This window comes from Equus przewalskii, chromosome 1, assembly GCF_037783145.1.
Source record: "Equus przewalskii isolate Varuska chromosome 1, EquPr2, whole genome shotgun sequence".
In the NCBI taxonomy this organism is placed as follows: Eukaryota; Metazoa; Chordata; class Mammalia; order Perissodactyla; family Equidae; genus Equus; species Equus przewalskii.
In genome coordinates this window covers 592,972-608,778 of record NC_091831.1, presented here as the reverse complement: position 1 = coordinate 608,778, position 15,807 = coordinate 592,972, and the positions used below count along the sequence as shown (strand labels likewise).

Genomic DNA, 15,807 nt, shown 5'->3' with positions numbered 1-15,807 from the left:
CCAGGGGGCTAGATGAGGTCCTTTCCACCAACCCTGGGGGCTCCAGCCAGACCCCTGCTCCCAGGAAGGATTCCCGTTTACCAGCCCCTTGGCATCCATGCAGGCCCAGGCCCCGTGTCCTGGGCCCTGTACCGGGGGCATGGCTCCCTGCTGGGTCCAGCAAAACCCTGGGCACTGTGGACCCCAAGAGTGGCCCCTGCAACAGCAAGCACAGGGGCCTGGCCCTCCCTGCACCTAAGGGACAGAAAGTATCCTTGTCGGCCAAGGAGGATGTCTTGGCACGGAGCTGACAGCGATAAGGGGTGGCCTTCAGGTCTGCTCGCTCCCTGCCTCTGCCCCATTCCTGGGGGCGGGGGGGGGGGGGCCTCCCACAGCTGTCTGCCCAGCTTAGGCTACAGGTCCCAGGCCCCGGAAGGTAGCTGACTGTTAACCCTTGGTGGATTCCCCTGGCCTGTTCCCAGAGAGGGTGCCCACTGGTCTGTGGGACTCGGAGACCTGGGTTGCTGCCCCGCAGGCCCCTGCAGTCACTGCGGTCCCCGGGTGATTATACACTGGCACTCTCCACCGGTGGGCCAGGCCAGGCAGGGTCAGCAGCCACAGAGAAGCGTCTGAGGCCTGAATCGAGGCTCACCATGGCTGTGCGGTGCAGGCTGCCTCTGCAAGGCTCAGTTTCTCAATCTGTCAAAGGAGGAGCTGAAAACAGCCAACCCCTTTGGAGCTGAGAGGTTGAACACCCAGGTGTCTGCCCCAAACAGATGAGAATAGGAGTGTCCTCCACCTGGAAATCTCTCCAAGGCCCCCGCACAGGAGTGGATGAAAATCCATGAGCTGGTGGGTCCACACGCCGGAGCGCCACTCAGCAAGGAGTAAGCCATATTCACAACAAAAAATTATTCATTGTACGTTGAAATTGGAACTGAGCTGGGGATCCTGAATTCTTATTTGCTAAATCTGGCATCCTTGCACCCTGTTTATGGAGAGAAGGTGGGCTCCAGGAGGTGGGGTGACAGAAAACCAGGTCTGGGCCTTGGCCCTCACCCAGCCCGGGGAAGCTGGGGGCTTCGAAGAAGGAGAGCCTCCGTGCTCCTGGGCACCTGGGCTTGGGGCTTCTGGAGCGGGCAGCCTGGGCTGGCCGGTGTACAGCCAGCATGACCACCGGCAGAGACCCCCGTGGCCCTGGCACCCATGGGAAGTCCCCGTGGGGTCTGGTCCTCAGACCTGTGCTCCAGGCCAGGCTGTGCAGTGTGTTGGCCGCGGGGCCTGTGCCCATAGGCTCTGAGGATGGACACAGCGTCCCCGGGAGATGGAGGAGGAGGAGGCAAAGAGTTAAGCCTGGGCTGCGGGAGACTGGGAGGCTGGCAGGCCCGGCCCCTGCGTCAGGGCTTCAAGGCTGCATCTGGGTGACTCCCTCTCAGGAGATAATTGTGGCCTCTTGATATTTTCTTTCTCTTCTCCCAGCCGTATCAGGAGCGCTCCCTGGCCATGGGAACTTTCCCCTGCCCCCAAGGCCACAGGGCGGACAGCCCTTCCCAGGGCCCCCTCGGCCTTTCCAGGACCCCCACCTTGCGGAAGAACTGTGGCCACACTGTCCAGACTGCTGACCTGGCAGTTCCACGCCCAACCCATGGGGGCCCGGGCTGCTGGGCTTGCACACACTCGGCCTATCCCTCCCCTGCCGGCTCTCCTGGGTCCAGACAACAGGCTCAGCTCAGGCCTTGGTCCCAGCAGTCTCTACTGTCCATGACCCAGGGGCCGGGGGTCTCTTTTCCACTGAGAGGACCAGGCCCCAGGCTTGGGGAGGGACCTGTCACCTCTGGGCCTCCCACCTCAGCAGCGCTGCCTCTACAGCCCTGCTCATGGCCTCCCTGGTTCTCCGCTGGCTGACCCACAGGGAGAGGTCCTTCCTCAGGACCCAGCTCAGGGCCCTGCCCCGAGGGCCCGGGATCCCCACAGGTACTGTAGGCCCCCCAGCAGAGGCCTGGGGGTCAACTAGGAGTTGGGAATGCTGGAGTGGGCACAGCCAGCACCTGCGCCTGCCAGCACCAGGCAGGCCCACGGGGCCCTGGCCCCAGTCCCCCACTTTGCTGAGGGGGAAACTAGGGCCCACATCAGCTGGGTGAGTCTGGCTTCCCAGGCATGAGGGCCAGCCAGGGTCAGAGCCAGCGACCCTTCCCACTCTCCTGGTTGATGGAGAAGCTGCCCGGCCTGGCTGGGTCGGTGGGGGTCGTGGTGCACCACCTCCCTGGGAAGCCCCTTGGCAAAAGGGCCGCGTGGCCTTAGGCCCTGACCCGGGTGGGGGCTGGGAAGGTGAGGAGACCCTGGATCTGGGGAAGGGGCTGGGCTGGGAGTGACCTGTCCTGGCTGCTAGGGCTGAGGGCTGCACAGGAGGGAGTCCCCAGACCCTCCTGCTCCAGGCAGTGCTGAGTCACAGGGAAGAGGACCGAAGGGCTCTGGAGGGAACAAGTGAGGGAGCCCTGCGGGCTGAGTGTGCACACGCACTCTGTGAACACACATGTGTGCACCTGTGGGTTTGGGGCCGTGGACCTAGAGCTGGGCCCTGTGGGGTGGGGTGGTGAAGGGCATGCAGGGTGGGCTTAGAGGCCGCAGGGCGGGGAAATGTGGGTGAGCAGAGCCCTCTCCTTCCTCCTCCACGTCCTGCAGGGCAGTGTTGACACACATCGGGCAGCAGACGGGGCTCGCGGGCAGAAGGAAGGAGGAGGGAGGCCGCGGTGAAGGACGGCAGGGCCTGGCCTGGCTGGGGACACCGGGAATGTGGGGGCAGAGGGGCCAGGGGGAGTCGGAAAGTTTGGGGCAGAGGTTGGGGGCGGAACCCTCTGAGGCCACGCAGGACCAAGCAGGAGGCGGGCATGGCGGCTGTCTCTCAGGTGGGACCAGCCACCCCTACCCCCGCTCAGTCTCTCCTGGGGCCCCCTGGAAGGGTGGGCTTCCCTCTGGGAGCCCAGAGAAGGCTCAACACCCACGGGCCCACAACACCCACAGCCACCCTGCATGGGCTGCCTGTAGCAACCAGGTGGGCAAGCTGGTACAGCACCACCCATGGCTGAGGTCCAGGAGTGTCACAGCCCCACCCCAACCGTGCAGCCCCACCCTCCTTGACCGGGACCTGCCCTCTGCCTAGGTGACTACTTGGCCCCGGCTTGAGGGATGGAGGGGGCACAGAGGAGAGGTGTCACTCTCCCACCATGAGGCCTCTTCCTCTGTGTGGGAGGGGAGGAGACAAAGACCCCCCTGAGAACATTTGCAGGGCAGAGGGGTCTGGGCCTGGGGTCCCCATACTCTCTTGGGTGAGGCCAAGGCTGCTCCGACCCCAGGAGCCCGTCAACCATCTCCTGGTCACCAGGTTCCGTTGTCCTGGTGGGGAGAAGCCGGGCATGCTGGATAGCCGAAAGGTCATCGGTCCACCTTTGGCCACTTCGTTGGATGGATCTTTGAGGGAGTTTCTTTTTAACAACTGTGGCCTTTTCAGAGTCTCTGAGAGGTGCCGGCACCCCTGGAACAGACTCCAAGGACATGTGGGGAGCAGAGCAGGGCCGTGTCCCTCAGTCAAGGGCCAGAGAACCATGGCTCCCATTTCCCACTCATAGAAGATCATGTCGCTATTATGGAAATTATGAACCACACAGAAAAGTAGGGACCCCTGCCGCTCAAAGGCCATGGCTGTTAATCATCCCGATTTTCTGTCCCGCCTGTTTTCAGGGCATGTCACCCACCTCTGTGGTGCGTGCCCGCAGCCCCCTTCCCACGATGGTACCAGTGTTTTCTGGGCGCCCACAGCAGGAGGTTCCCCACAGCTCGCCTGATGGGACTGCAGCACCAGGCCGGTCCACAGGCAGGGGTGGGTTTAATGCAGAGATGCCCTGGCAGCCACAGGGGGAAGAGCTGCTGGGCCACAAGACGGGCTGAAGCCCCCACCTCTGAGGGCGCTGAGTGTCCTGCACCCCACAGTGCAGCAGCCCCGGACACGACTCTGTACCGGCTGGAGCTCGTTGTCTGGACGCTCTTGGGCTCCATCCTGCTCGGCCATCATCGTCCCCCTCATCGACGCTGTCTCTGCTGTCTCCGCCATCTCTGCTGTGTCCGCCGTGTCTGCTGTTGCTGCTGTCTCTGCCTAGCTGAAATCAATGCATCTGCTCAGCTGCTTCACCACTTGAGTTATTTACTGCTTTGATCTAAGTGAGCTTTACATTTTAAGTAAATCTTCAAAGTTTTACGAAAGCAGATTGTTCAGCAACGAGTTTCCAATCGTCAGTTCACATTTTTACACCTTTTGTGCATCCCACAGTATTTTTTCCCACAAAATTTTTTAGTGTTATGAGATCTTTAACACGTGCAAGACACGCCAAGCACCATGGCACCCCCTTCCGGCTCAGAGACAGCCTCACAGCTCACCGCGTACAAAGCCCGGGTAGCCCAGATCTCAGGGTTTTATTCTGCCCGAGGAGGGCTTTGTGACTTGTTGGCAAAAGCATCCACTTTCCCTGTTTCCTGGAATTCTAAATGTGCCGCATCAGCCATGCTGAGGACGTTTGTGTGTCCTTAATACCAACCCCGCTGGCTCTACCTTCACAGTGCACCCAGCACCCGACGACTTCTCACTGATCCTTCCTGGTCCTGGTCCACCGGGTTATCCAGGCATCTCCCTGCCTGCCACCCAGGCATCCCCTGACTGTGGCCACGATGACCCTGCCAGAACACTGACCTCTCGCCTGCTCAGCACCTCCAACAGCACCCACCTTTCTCAGCCAAAGTCCCCACCACAACCCACTAGCCCACACGCTGTGGGTGGTGAGCCCTCTGACCCCTGGCTCTCTGCCCCAGGGCCTTTGCACCCGCTGCCCCTGTCTGAACCACCGGCCACCTTGTTTTCTCCACGTCTTTACTCAAAAGTCAGTTGTGGGGGCTGGCCCCGTGGCCGAGTGGTCGAGTTCACGCGCTCTGCTGCAGGCGGCCCAGTGATTCGTTGGTTCGAGTCCTGGGCGCGGACTTGGCACTGCTCATCAAACCACACTGAGGCAGCGTCCCACATGCCACAACTAGAAGGACCCACAATGAAGAATATACAACTATATACCGGGGGTCTTTGGGGAGAAAAAAGAAAAAAAATCTTAAAAAAAAAAATCTTTCAAAAAAAAATAAGTCAGTTGTGGTGGGCTCCCTTGAACACCCACTCTTAAATGTCAGGCTTTTCATTTCCTTCTTCCCAGCTCAATTTCTAGCTGGCACTCTGCACTCCCTACCATGCGCACGCTTCACTTATCCATCTTGCTCTTTACCCCCTCTGCCACTGGAGGGCGCGCCGCAAGTGTGGGGACGCTGTCCTCTCGTTTTCCGAGCTCCGGAGCCACAGGGAGAGGGTTGTGGCTCCTGCTTGCACGTTGCTGCTCCTGGCAGCACGAGGCCTGTTTGAAGTGACTTTCCAGCCCGTGGGGCCCGTGGGAGACCTGGGCGGGCCTCAGCCTGGCGCCCCCCGAGGCGTGTCCACAGCAGCACCGTGTCCGGCTTGGACAGAGCCAGAGCCTCCTTGGCCTCTGTCTCACTTACTCAAAAACACATCTGGGAAGGGAAAGCCAAAATTCAGGAAAATCTGCAAAATCATGAGCCAGGGAGGGGGACCCGTGGGGCCGTCGGGTGGGCCATGGGTCAGGGCGCCCCACGGGTTGGAGGTCGAGCTGGTATCCTGAGATTATCTCTGACCACACTGGGGCCCTCCACCACTGCCCTTCAGGTCACGGTGCCTTGCAGATTTCTGGCTGAAGTGGGAACTTCCAGTCCTTTCCGGACAGGACAGTGACAAGGAAGGCCAGGGCATCAAAGCCCCAAACCCAGGTGTTTGCAGACCTGAATCACAGCGCACTGCCAAGGCCTAAGGAAGGGCCGGGAGGGCATGATTGCCACACTGGCCACAAGGAGTCACCCTTGGGCCAGTCTCACCCCGTGGGCACCCTGCTTCCCATTTTACAATTGAAGAAGTGGGTTTGAGAAGCCCAGGCTCTATCTGGATCTCGCGATGCTGAGCGGGCAGCTGGTCGGAGGAGAAGCTGGTCAGCGCAGTGTGGGTGTGGTGACATGCTGCCCGGCACGGCTCACAGGGCACAGTGGCTTTCTAATCACCAGTTGACATTCACGTCTCTGTGCGTCCTAAGGTTTTCCCCCTAAGAAGTTTGTTAAATTATGAAATATTTAACGTATGCGAAAAGATCTGCCGGGTGATAGGCTGTGCACCCGTGCACCCGCCTCGTGGCTGGAGAGCTGCACCAGCACTCCCATCTGCTTTCTGGACTGGGGAGGGGCCGGCCCCCAGTTCCCTTTAAACTTCTCAGTAACTCTCCGGCGGTTGTTCCTGCTCTACGTGGTTTATGGTTGGAGAAAGTCTCTAAAACTGGAGGGTTAATTGGACCCAGCAGCTGTGTGGGTCCGAGTGGAGGGCTGTGTGGGGATGACAGAGCGTGTGACATGAGTGGATCAGCAGGCTGCCTCAGGCTCTTCCAGAGCCTGTCGGACTTTTCTGGCTTTCTTTCCAAGGAAGAGCCTTGACATGGTAGAGACGGGAATCTGCTCATGACAAGAAGACACTGGAGTTTCTGTAGGTTTGCACTCAGACCCGTCTTAAGCCCCCTGCTCCGCCCCCAGTGTGAAGTGAAGACAGAGCTGCGGTGGGAGGGCAGCACCTGTGTGCTGCAGGGCGGAACTGGCCTGGCTTCTGACTTTGTCCCAGATTTAACCCTGAGGCTGGATTCTTTCCACAGTCACATGGGCAACGGAGCCCACCAGCGTGACTCGCAAGTGACGTTAAACTCAGTGCCTGTTTCATGGCTGCTTCCTCACCAAGGAGTCATGGCCAGGATGTGACGCTGCTCCTTAAGACTGCGGCTGAAACAGGATATCCCCTTGAGCAACTGCGTGCCCACTGCGGTGAGACAGCCACTTCATCTCCACCCCAGTGGGCAGGAGGGGTTGGAGACCCAGGCCCAACCCCCCCCCACCCCCCTCCCCCAGTGTGCAGGAGAAACGCAACTTCCACCTTTTTAACCGTCTGCAGGAGCCTCCGTGGTGGACATGGGAGGTGTTGGACCCTTGGCCCGGACCCCAGACCCTCTGAGGACCCCTTTAATCCAGCCCAGAAACCTGTAGATAGTGAGTGCTCCCAGGGACCCTGGAGCACCAGCACCCCAAGAGCCCAAGGTCAGGCGGTCCCCAGGGGAGTGCCCGCAGCCCACGGTACTAGAACTGGGACGAGAGTGCTCAGAGAATGCTCATGGGGCTGTAGGGGGCATCCTTCCTGCCTCCTCAGAGAAGGATCCAGAAGCATCTTGGGCCTGAGATTGTGCTGGCCTGATGGTGAGGTTGCCCCAGGGACCCAGGGAAATGGAGGTGGGGTGGGGGACTCACAGTAGCACCCCCACCATTCACTTGTCATCAGCTTTGTACATGCCTGAGGGAGACCCCCAACCCTGCAGCCTGTGGCACACACAGCCCCTCCAGCACCTGCACCCCCAGCCAGCCTCGTCCGAGTGGGGCCCCAAGACGCAGGCCATGAGTGCCTGAGGGGGCACAGGTGATACGCTCTCTGCAGGGCAGGGGGGTGGGGTGGGGAGGTGGGGGCGCTGGGCAGCAGGCCTACATGGAGTACCCTGGACAGCACCCTGGCTTGGCTGTCAGCCCTCTACCCCACAGAGATGTGGGCTGGGCTCGGGAGTCCTCTGACGTCATGGCTGCCCAAGGTCGTGGCCAGAGGGGCCCAGAGGGCCTGGGAGTTGCCAGGCCAGAGGCAGGCCCCAGTGGAGCCCTCATTGAGGTGCCAGCCTTGGGGTCTCTGCCAGCCGAGGGCAAGGCTGGGAGAAGCAGCCCCCTTCCGCTCCCACAGACCTGGGGAGGCTCTTCCCACACCAGTGGCCCAGGACCCAAAACAGCCCAAGCGGTGCGGGCCGGCCTCCAGGTCCTGCTTCCTACTTCCCCGAGTCACAGGCCTAAGTTGGCTCTGCCCAGAGCCCAGCAGGACACAGAACCCACTGCCCGCCAACCTGCCCACCAGGTCCACTGTCTGAGTGGGGCCATCCCTTGAGGGGCCGGGGTGGGCTGGACGGCAGCCACGGCCCCTGGATCAGGGGCCCCAAGAGCTGGCCTGCTGTGTCCTGCCCTGGGGACACACCAGCCCCACCCTGGGCTGTTCCTCTTTGCTCCTGCCCCTGTTGGTGGCACAGAGTCAAGCTGTGCCTTCCCTGTCCCATGCCCTCTGGCCTCTGGTCAGCCCCAGGCCTGCCCCCACTGCCCTCCTCGTTCCTACCCCCAGCCCCGGGCTGAGCCCCCAGAAGCTGGAGTGGAGCAGGGGTGGGGGCCCTGGTTGGGACCCCGCAGAGGCCACTGTGGGCTTGGGGCCTGCGTTTGGGGTGTTTGGGTGTGGCGCTCCTCAGCTGCCTTCAGGCCCCTGCTGCTTGCACCTGCTCCCAGGTCGCTGCAGGGAGCGGGTCACTGCACGAGCAGCACCGTCACTGGGGCCACGTTCCCCAAGCTCCATTCTTCATCTCCACCCCAAAGCCCAGCCCTCGGGGCCACCTCCAGGGCCAACTTCACTGGCAAGCACACAGGTGTGCCCGCACCCACAGGGACATGAGCACACACACGCACACTCACACAGTGGCCTTCTACTTTAACGAGGGACCAACCAGCCTCACACGTATACACATGTGTTCACATGTGTCTGGGCCCTGGAGCAGAGCAGCAGCCCCTTGCTGTACCACCAAGGCAGCGGTGGTAGCCACCCATCCTGGCTTGTGGAGCCTGGCGGCAGGCAGCCAGGTATAGGGTCTGAAGCAGCCTCAGGCTCTGGGCTGGACCCTCCGCCAGGTTTTCCTGTAATTCCCTCAGCTGCCAAGCTGAGGTGAGCTCTGGGCCGTGTTGTCTCTGGGAGGATCTTTCCGCTCTTGACACGAGGAACCAGCAGGTGCTGCATGTAGCCCAGATTCCCACAGCCGACAGGGCCTGGACGCCCCCACCGAGGCCTGGACCCCTCGCAGATCCTGCGGCTCCTCGTTCTGCAGGGGCAGCTGTGCAGAGGGGAGACCTCTGAGACAGCCCCGCCCAGCCCACCCAGAAGGCAACTGAGGGCTCCCCTCCTGGGAACAGCTCCCTCCTGGATGCAGCCCCTACCCACTGGGTGCCTGGGCACGGGCTAAGCTGGCTATCACCATCAGGGGGCCTTCCTAACCCATGAGTCTCAACATGCTTCCTGGCTCAGGGAGCAAATCTGCCTCAGTCATGCTCCTATGGAGCTTAAAACCCAACTCTCAAGGAGGGCCTCGGACCTGCCCTCTGAGTCTCGCAGCCCTGACCTGTGTTGCGGGCCCTGACTCAGGGCTGGAGGAGACACTGCTTCCTGAGACCCTGTAGGGGGCCAGGCTCTTGGCCCAGGAGCCTGGGGGTGGGCAGCAGGTGGAGGAGGAGAATAAAAGTCTGGGCTGTTCCCAGCCCACCACTCTGGGTGCAAAAGCAAGGCAGGCTGGATGCTAGGACACAGAAGCCAGCAGAACACACCCCTCGCCTGTCCCCTCCAGCCAACCTCACCATCTGGGGCACCCTGGCCACATCAAGGCACCCTGAAGTCCCCATCCCAAGGCCACGTACCCCGTGTGGGCTGGGTGGGGACCATCCGTGGTGAGGAGGCTGCAGCCACACTGGATCAAGGCCCAGCTCCACCCTGACCCCAACTCTCCCGAGCAAAGCGGAGTGACCAGTCCATCACGGGGGACAGCTGCGAGGCTCCCAGAACCACCCAGGGATGGTAGCCAGCACGCACACAGCCTCCCCATCTTCAGGGGCTCCCTTCAGCACAGAAAGTGGACAGACTAGGGGGACGCAACCTCCCAGTGAGCTGTTTCTACAGAATCCTCCGCACGACTTCAGGGTGGCAGACGCACGATGCTGGCAGCCAGCCTGGGGCCCTCGGACACCAGGAGGAACGCTACACTCGCAGACTACACTTTCTGTGTTCACAGATGTGTTTCCTTGTTCATGCTGATGACAAGACATCTCGGGGCTCAAGGGAACCAGAGCTAAGTCTTCATGCCCAAACCAGGCTCCGGAGGCAAGAACCTTGGGCGACACCCCAGGAACCTGGGACGTGCAGCCTGAGGGGCCCTGGGCTCCAGACTTGCAAATATCCACATGCTGAGGGCTCCAGAGGGCTTTGTACACAGACATCCCGGCTCTGAGCCTACTGGACCGCAGACGGCCACATCTGGAAGAGCCCTGGTCTGGGGAGTCCCATGTGGGTTCAAGTTCAGGGTCTAGTCGACTTGGGGAGGGAGCGTTCCTTCGAATCCCCCAGGAGCCCTCTGGGAGGAGCCTTCTCTGTGGCCTGTCACTGGGGCTTGTCCCTGGGTCTCAACAGCACTCCAATCCACTGGTCCTTCAGCTTTACCAGCTGCTCCAACCTGACCACCTTCATCTGCAAAATCTTCAGGAAAACACACATGTCTGAAAGACATCAGGCACAACCAAGGATGCCCTGTCCATCTGCCAGAGCCAGGCAGTTTCAGCCCCTGGGCTGAGCGTCTAGCCAGCCCCACTGCAAGGCCACCTGGCCAGTGGTCAGACCCTTGAGTGAGTCACCCTGGAGGGAGACAGGTGTGGGGCCCCACAGGAAAGGTCCTTTTGGAAATGAGCTTGAGGGACCAGGGTGATGATGGGGTCAGGGGTTCTGGGCAGCAGGAGCAGACTCAGGGAGGGCGGGACACGAGAGGGAGGGGGTGCAGTTGGTAGGTCATGGGAGGGACTGGCTTTCCTCCCCCAACCCTCCCTGCCTCCTCCTGGGTTCCGCCCAGCCAGAGCTACGAAACCTACTGGAACCTCACAGCCTGTCCCCTGCAGCCTGGGAGGGCCCAGCTGGGTCCCCCGGCAGGCACCCGGAGCACTGCAGGCATGCACGGCAGTTGGATACTATGTACAACGTTTACTTCTCAAAGTTCAGACCAAGAAGACGTTCTCACGAAGAACGATGGTGCAGAAGGAGTCGCCCAGCTCCACGCCCTCCCTCAGACGGTCCTGCCTTGGACGTGGCTGCTGCTGTGCCCCTCCGGGCCCCCTCTGTGAGGGACGGCCGTGTCACAAACCTCCCCTCACTGGAAGCACAGACCCAGGCACGCTTGAATAGGCGAGAAAAGTGGAATAGCTGGATTTGAAAAAGCTCGTCTGCCCCCAAACACCATGTCCAAAGTGAAGGCAACAGTGTGACTCCCCACAGCCCAGCTAAGGACAGACAGCTCCAGCTGGCCGAGGCAGGGTGTGAGCGCTCAGCAGACGGACCCCCTCCGTGACTCAGCATGCCACTCAGGTGCTCATTCATACTACCACATCCCGGCCACACCCCTCCCCACCGACAAGCCACAAAGGGCAGGGGTGTCCGAGCCTCGCACTGAGTGAGCGCTGTCCACCGTGATGGACTTCCTATTTTGGCCGACACAGAAGGCTCCTGCCCCTGCACACCCGCTGCTCCACTGAGGCAAAACCATGGTCCCCGGGTGTCTATTTCATCCCATGTGGAGTACCTCACACCAGTGACAATGACAGGAACAGCACTCAATGTGTCACCATTTTAAATGGCAGATGAAACTATTTTCCCCTCGGGGTTTTGTAAAATAAAGTAGTTAGGATTCACTTTGTTAGCACCAGGACCAGACCAGGCGTGGCCACGAGGGCCACCAGTGACCTTGCTGAGACAGCAGCCTCATCTCTCCTCTCTCTTCCTCTCTGCTGTCGTTCAGCAAACGCAAACCACATGATGATATCACTTTCCTGCTTCGTCAAGAAAATAGCTTGTCAAGATCCAGGCACCCGCTCGGGAACTGTGCGGTCATCACAATTCCCAACAGCCCCTTTGACCCTGAAGCCTGGCTGTTGCAGCTGCACCCCCACTGTCTCGGGGCGGAAGCTGCCACCTGTGCTCCCACTGGGCAGGGGAGAGGGCATGTAGTGGTCACTCTCTATGGCAGAGAGGGAGCTGAGCACTTCCTGAGCCCAGGAACAGGGAAGACCCTTGGTGGAGCAGAGGGACAGGCGTGCACAGCAGAACCAGGCGTGCACTGCAGAACCAGGCGTGGATTTTCGGGGAGTGTCTTCTGCTCCCTGCCTGGCTCCTATGGCCCCTGGGCCTGCTGTCCAGCACCTCTGGGTGGTGATGCCTGTGACTGCCTGCAGCCTCTGGCACGTGACAGAGGGTTTGGCAACTGGTGAGGCCCGGTGGTGAGGTCATGGGAGGGGGTGGGGGTCCACTATACTGTTCTCCCTGCTCCTGGGGATGTGTGGAATATTCCATAATTAAATTGTTTTCTGAATAATCGAACTAAATGTGGGTTAACCCTGGTCAGGCACTCTGCCTGCCCCCTCACACCATACCCAGGCTGGGTCCGAGCTGCCAGAAGAGATGCAGCACCTCCCCAGAACGCTTCCCACCAGGGCCTCTGCTTCCCAAGGGTGTCTGGGCATTGAGGGGCCCACTGCCTACCTTGACTGACTCCTGCAGGAGAGCCAGAGCCTGCTCCTTCTCCTCCAGCAGCTGCTGCACCCTGGGGTCTGCGTGTTCCCAGGGCCCTCCAGCTGGGTCCTGACTGAAAGGCAAACACTGGCCTTCAACCCAGCAGGCAGGCAGAGAGGAGGTGGGACGGCAGACAGCTCGAGAGACAGGGGCCCACCTTTTGCATGCACCTCTGGCCATCTGACTCCAAAGAGTCTTCACGCCAGACGGCGCTGAGGGGCTTGGTAGGCCTGCGAGAAGAGTGGACACACTAGCTCAGGGCCTGCGCCTCGGAGAGGAGCCCGACTGGCAGCAGCACAGAGCTGCGGGCGACGGGCTGAGCCCACAGACATGCCACACGGCACGGGCCTGGCCTAACACCGTCCGTGACGCAGCCCTGAGGCCTGTGAATGGCTCCCTGTTTAGACATGTGTCCATTGAGCAACGGCCGCTCTGCGTGGCCTATGGACAGGGGCTGCAGGCTCTCCACCTGGGGGGCTGTGCCTGGGAGGTGAGGGGGCCAGGGCTTCCCCTGTGGTCCCCTTGGAGCGAGGAACTGCCCTCCTGGAGGCCCACTGGGCCCTGTGTGCAACTGAGCACACCTGCCCTCCCCTGCAGGTGTGTGAACGCGAGTGCCACACACCTTGTCTCTAAGGGGCTACCCTCACGGGAGGCCCAGAGGGGCTCTGAGGGCCTCAGTTTCCCCAGTCAGGGCTTTGGATACTACCAGCATGCGTGTGGGTGGTGAGCCCCACCCATGGCCCGTCAGCATGCGCACTGGAGGCTCCTGGGTCCTGCAAAGATTTCAGAGGTTGTACAGTGGATGTGGCCAAGGGGCTGACACCATCCTCGTTACCAACTCCCCTCCCTGAGTTTTCCAGTCACAGACTGGGGGAGAGGTCAGGGGACAAACTGGAGGAGGGGCGAGGGCATGGCCTGGGCTGGCCTTGGAGTGAGTGGTACTGAAAAGGGAGTTTTTTATTTTAATTTTTTTGGCGAGGAAGATTTTCGCTGAGCTAACATATGTGCCCATCTTCCTGTATTTTGTATGTGGGATGCTGCCACAGCATGGCTTGATGAGTGGTGTGTAGGTTTGTGCCTAGGATCTGAACCCGCGAACCCCAGGCCACTGAAGTGGAGCAGGCAAACTTAATCACTAGACCACCGGGCTGGCCCCTGAAAAGGGAGTTTTCACTCCCTAGAGGCAGGCGGGTAAGGCTGGGAGGGTCTGAGGGCTGACCCCATCAGCAGTACCACCACGGGCTTCACTGCAGTCTGGACCCCAGAGCCGTGGGAGCAGGGGCTTCACCACCACTGATTTCCTGTTTTGCTGGCTCATTGGCAGCTAATGGGACCATGTCCAAGCGAGACAGACACAGCAGGTTCAAACCGTAAGATGGCACTGATATGTACGTCTGCGCCGGGTGGGTCCTCGTGAGCAGTGCGGTCCTCCACCTTTTCCCTCAGTGCACACAAGATGGGCTCGATGGCCCCGGGTGTGTTGGCCACCACCTTTTGGATATCCACCTCGGAGATACACAAACGCAACTTGTGAAAAACTTTCCTGCAAAGGAAGCAGGTGGCAGCCTCAGAGCAGTGTGCGCTGAAGGCAGGCGGAGGGCTTGCTTTCCTTCCAGGGCAGAGGCTAGGACTGGGCCCCTTCAAGTCTCAGGGACTCTCTGGGGTAGGACTCACCTTCCTGCCTGTCACCCTTTGCTCTTTGAGGAAGTCCTGCTGCTTCACCTCCCAAGGGCTCAGAATCTGACTTAACCACCATTACAGCCGACGCCTGCCTGCAGCTGCCACCCTCTTGCCCCTGGAGGCTGTCTCTCCCTGCCTTCACCTCCCCGAAGTCTCCTCTCCCCTCACAGCCCACTGAAATAAGTCCTATCAGAGCCTGCCCAGGCCTCAACCCTGCAGTGGCTCTCGTGCCCCCAGGCGAGGAGCTGGGTCCTTGGCTTGGCCTCCAGAGACCATTGGCAGCTCTGAGCTCCCCTCCCCACCCAACTTCAACTCCTCAGCTCCCCCGCGAGGACTCGGGGACTCTGCACCCTGCTCCCCACTGCAGCCTCCGTCGCACCTGCAGGTTGCCCCCATCTCATTCTCCTCATTTTCACTTCCTCAGGGACCCAGCCTCGTCCTTCAATTCATATCACTCATTACACCTGACACTGGTTACTTCTCCCTCTTTATCTGTCTTCCCACTAAACTCTCAGCTCCGCGAGGGCAGGGGCCTGTTCACTGCCGTGTCTGCTGTGCCTGGAACAGAGCCTGGCACCCAGAATTACTGGTGAGTGAGAAGTGTGGTCAGCATGGGCTGGACACAGTCAGAAGGCAGGACTGATGCCCTGGTGAGCAGGTCTCAAGCTGACCAGTGCTGTCCTCTTGGTGAGGAGCCCCCAGGAACCCCAGGTTGATGGTGAGATTCTGGTGGACAGGAACACAACACTGACAAGGCTGTCAGGGAAACCCACAGCAAGAAAACAGCCTGAGAACTTGTCTCAGAGGCGAGGGGTGTAGGGGGAGGCTGCCCGCCCAGCCTGCCTTGGAGGGAGGGCCTTAGAGAATGAAGAGTGGGGAGTCCAACCAGGAAAGGCAGGGAGCCAGAAAGCCTGTGCTGGCCTGAGCGCAGCAGTCCTGCCGCCTGCCAGCCCACCCGCCCTGCCTGCTGAGAACGCTCCAGTTGCTGAGCTTCTGGTCCGTGTTGCACGTGGGGATGTAGTTGTGCAGGTCCACGAGCCGGGGGTAGAAGTGCTTCACAATCTCCGCTAGCATCACTGGGGGTGAGGGTGCGCAAGGTGAGCCTGGCTGGCCGGCTCAGAATCCCTGTGTCCTCACGTGTCACTGTCCCGTGGCCTCTGAGTCCTGGGGGAGTCCCCGGGGTGTGGTGCCGCAGCAGGAGGGCTGTGAGAGCTGGACCCACGTCCCCCCTCCTGGAGCCGCCGCTGCCAGTATCTTGGCCCCACAGTTTCCCCCATCCCGCCGGTCCGTCAAGCCCCTGCCCTGCTCCGGGGTCCCCGCTCGGGGCGCTCTGCCGGGAGCGGCGACCGTGGGCCACTCCCTGCGAGCGGGGGGCGCGCCGGCCCAGCTGACGACGGCCCGCGGCGCTGCCCCCCGGGCCGCCCGCCCGCGAGGACCCCCGCGCGGCAGCTCGCCCTCACCGCCGTCGCTGAAGTCCCGGGCCAGGTGGCGCTTGGGGCGGCTGAGCGGGAACCCGTGCAGCCAGGCTTAGAGGCCGCGGAGGGCGCCGGGCGGCGGGGCCGGAAGGGGCGGGGCAT

The 15,807-nt window shown here is 61.2% G+C and overlaps 1 protein-coding gene across 6 annotated transcripts; it reads right to left on the bottom strand.

The window, feature by feature from the left end:
• Positions 1–3,649: 3,649 nt before the first annotated feature.
• On the bottom strand, positions 3,650–15,800 carry LOC103554526 (sperm flagellar protein 1-like). 6 transcript variants are annotated; one of them, XM_070630553.1, is made up of 7 exons: positions 15,691–15,800; positions 15,195–15,306; positions 13,943–14,093; positions 13,257–13,323; positions 12,708–12,780; positions 12,521–12,623; positions 3,650–4,129 (listed from the first exon to the last, which is right to left on the bottom strand). In XM_070630553.1, exons 2-7 carry the CDS (start codon positions 15,302–15,304, stop codon positions 3,863–3,865), a joined length of 771 nt encoding a protein of 256 aa, XP_070486654.1. In that variant the 5' UTR covers positions 15,305–15,306; positions 15,691–15,800; the 3' UTR covers positions 3,650–3,862. The 6 variants fall into 6 exon arrangements, 5 of the variants coding, with proteins under 5 accessions (XP_070486654.1, XP_070486526.1, XP_070486602.1 ...); XM_070630425.1 differs by lacking the exons at positions 15,195–15,306; positions 15,691–15,800 and adding an exon at positions 15,368–15,636 and having other exon boundaries at positions 3,650–4,133; XM_070630501.1 differs by lacking the exons at positions 15,195–15,306; positions 15,691–15,800 and adding an exon at positions 15,368–15,636.
• Positions 15,801–15,807: the final 7 nt, after the last annotated feature.

Excerpts from the sequence above, each read along its gene's own strand:
- LOC103554526 (XM_070630425.1), bottom strand. The coding sequence starts at position 15,507 with ATGGGGGAAACTGTGGGGCCAAGATACTGGCAGCGGCGGCTCCAGGAG. Across the intron at positions 14,094-15,367 it reads AGGCCACGGGACAGTGACAC|GAAAGTTTTTCACAAGTTGC; the intron begins GTGAGGACACAG and ends CTTCCTTTGCAG. Across the intron at positions 13,324-13,942 it reads AGGACCCACCCGGCGCAGAC|GACCCAGGAGCCTCCAGTGC; the intron begins GTACATATCAGT and ends AAATCTTTGCAG.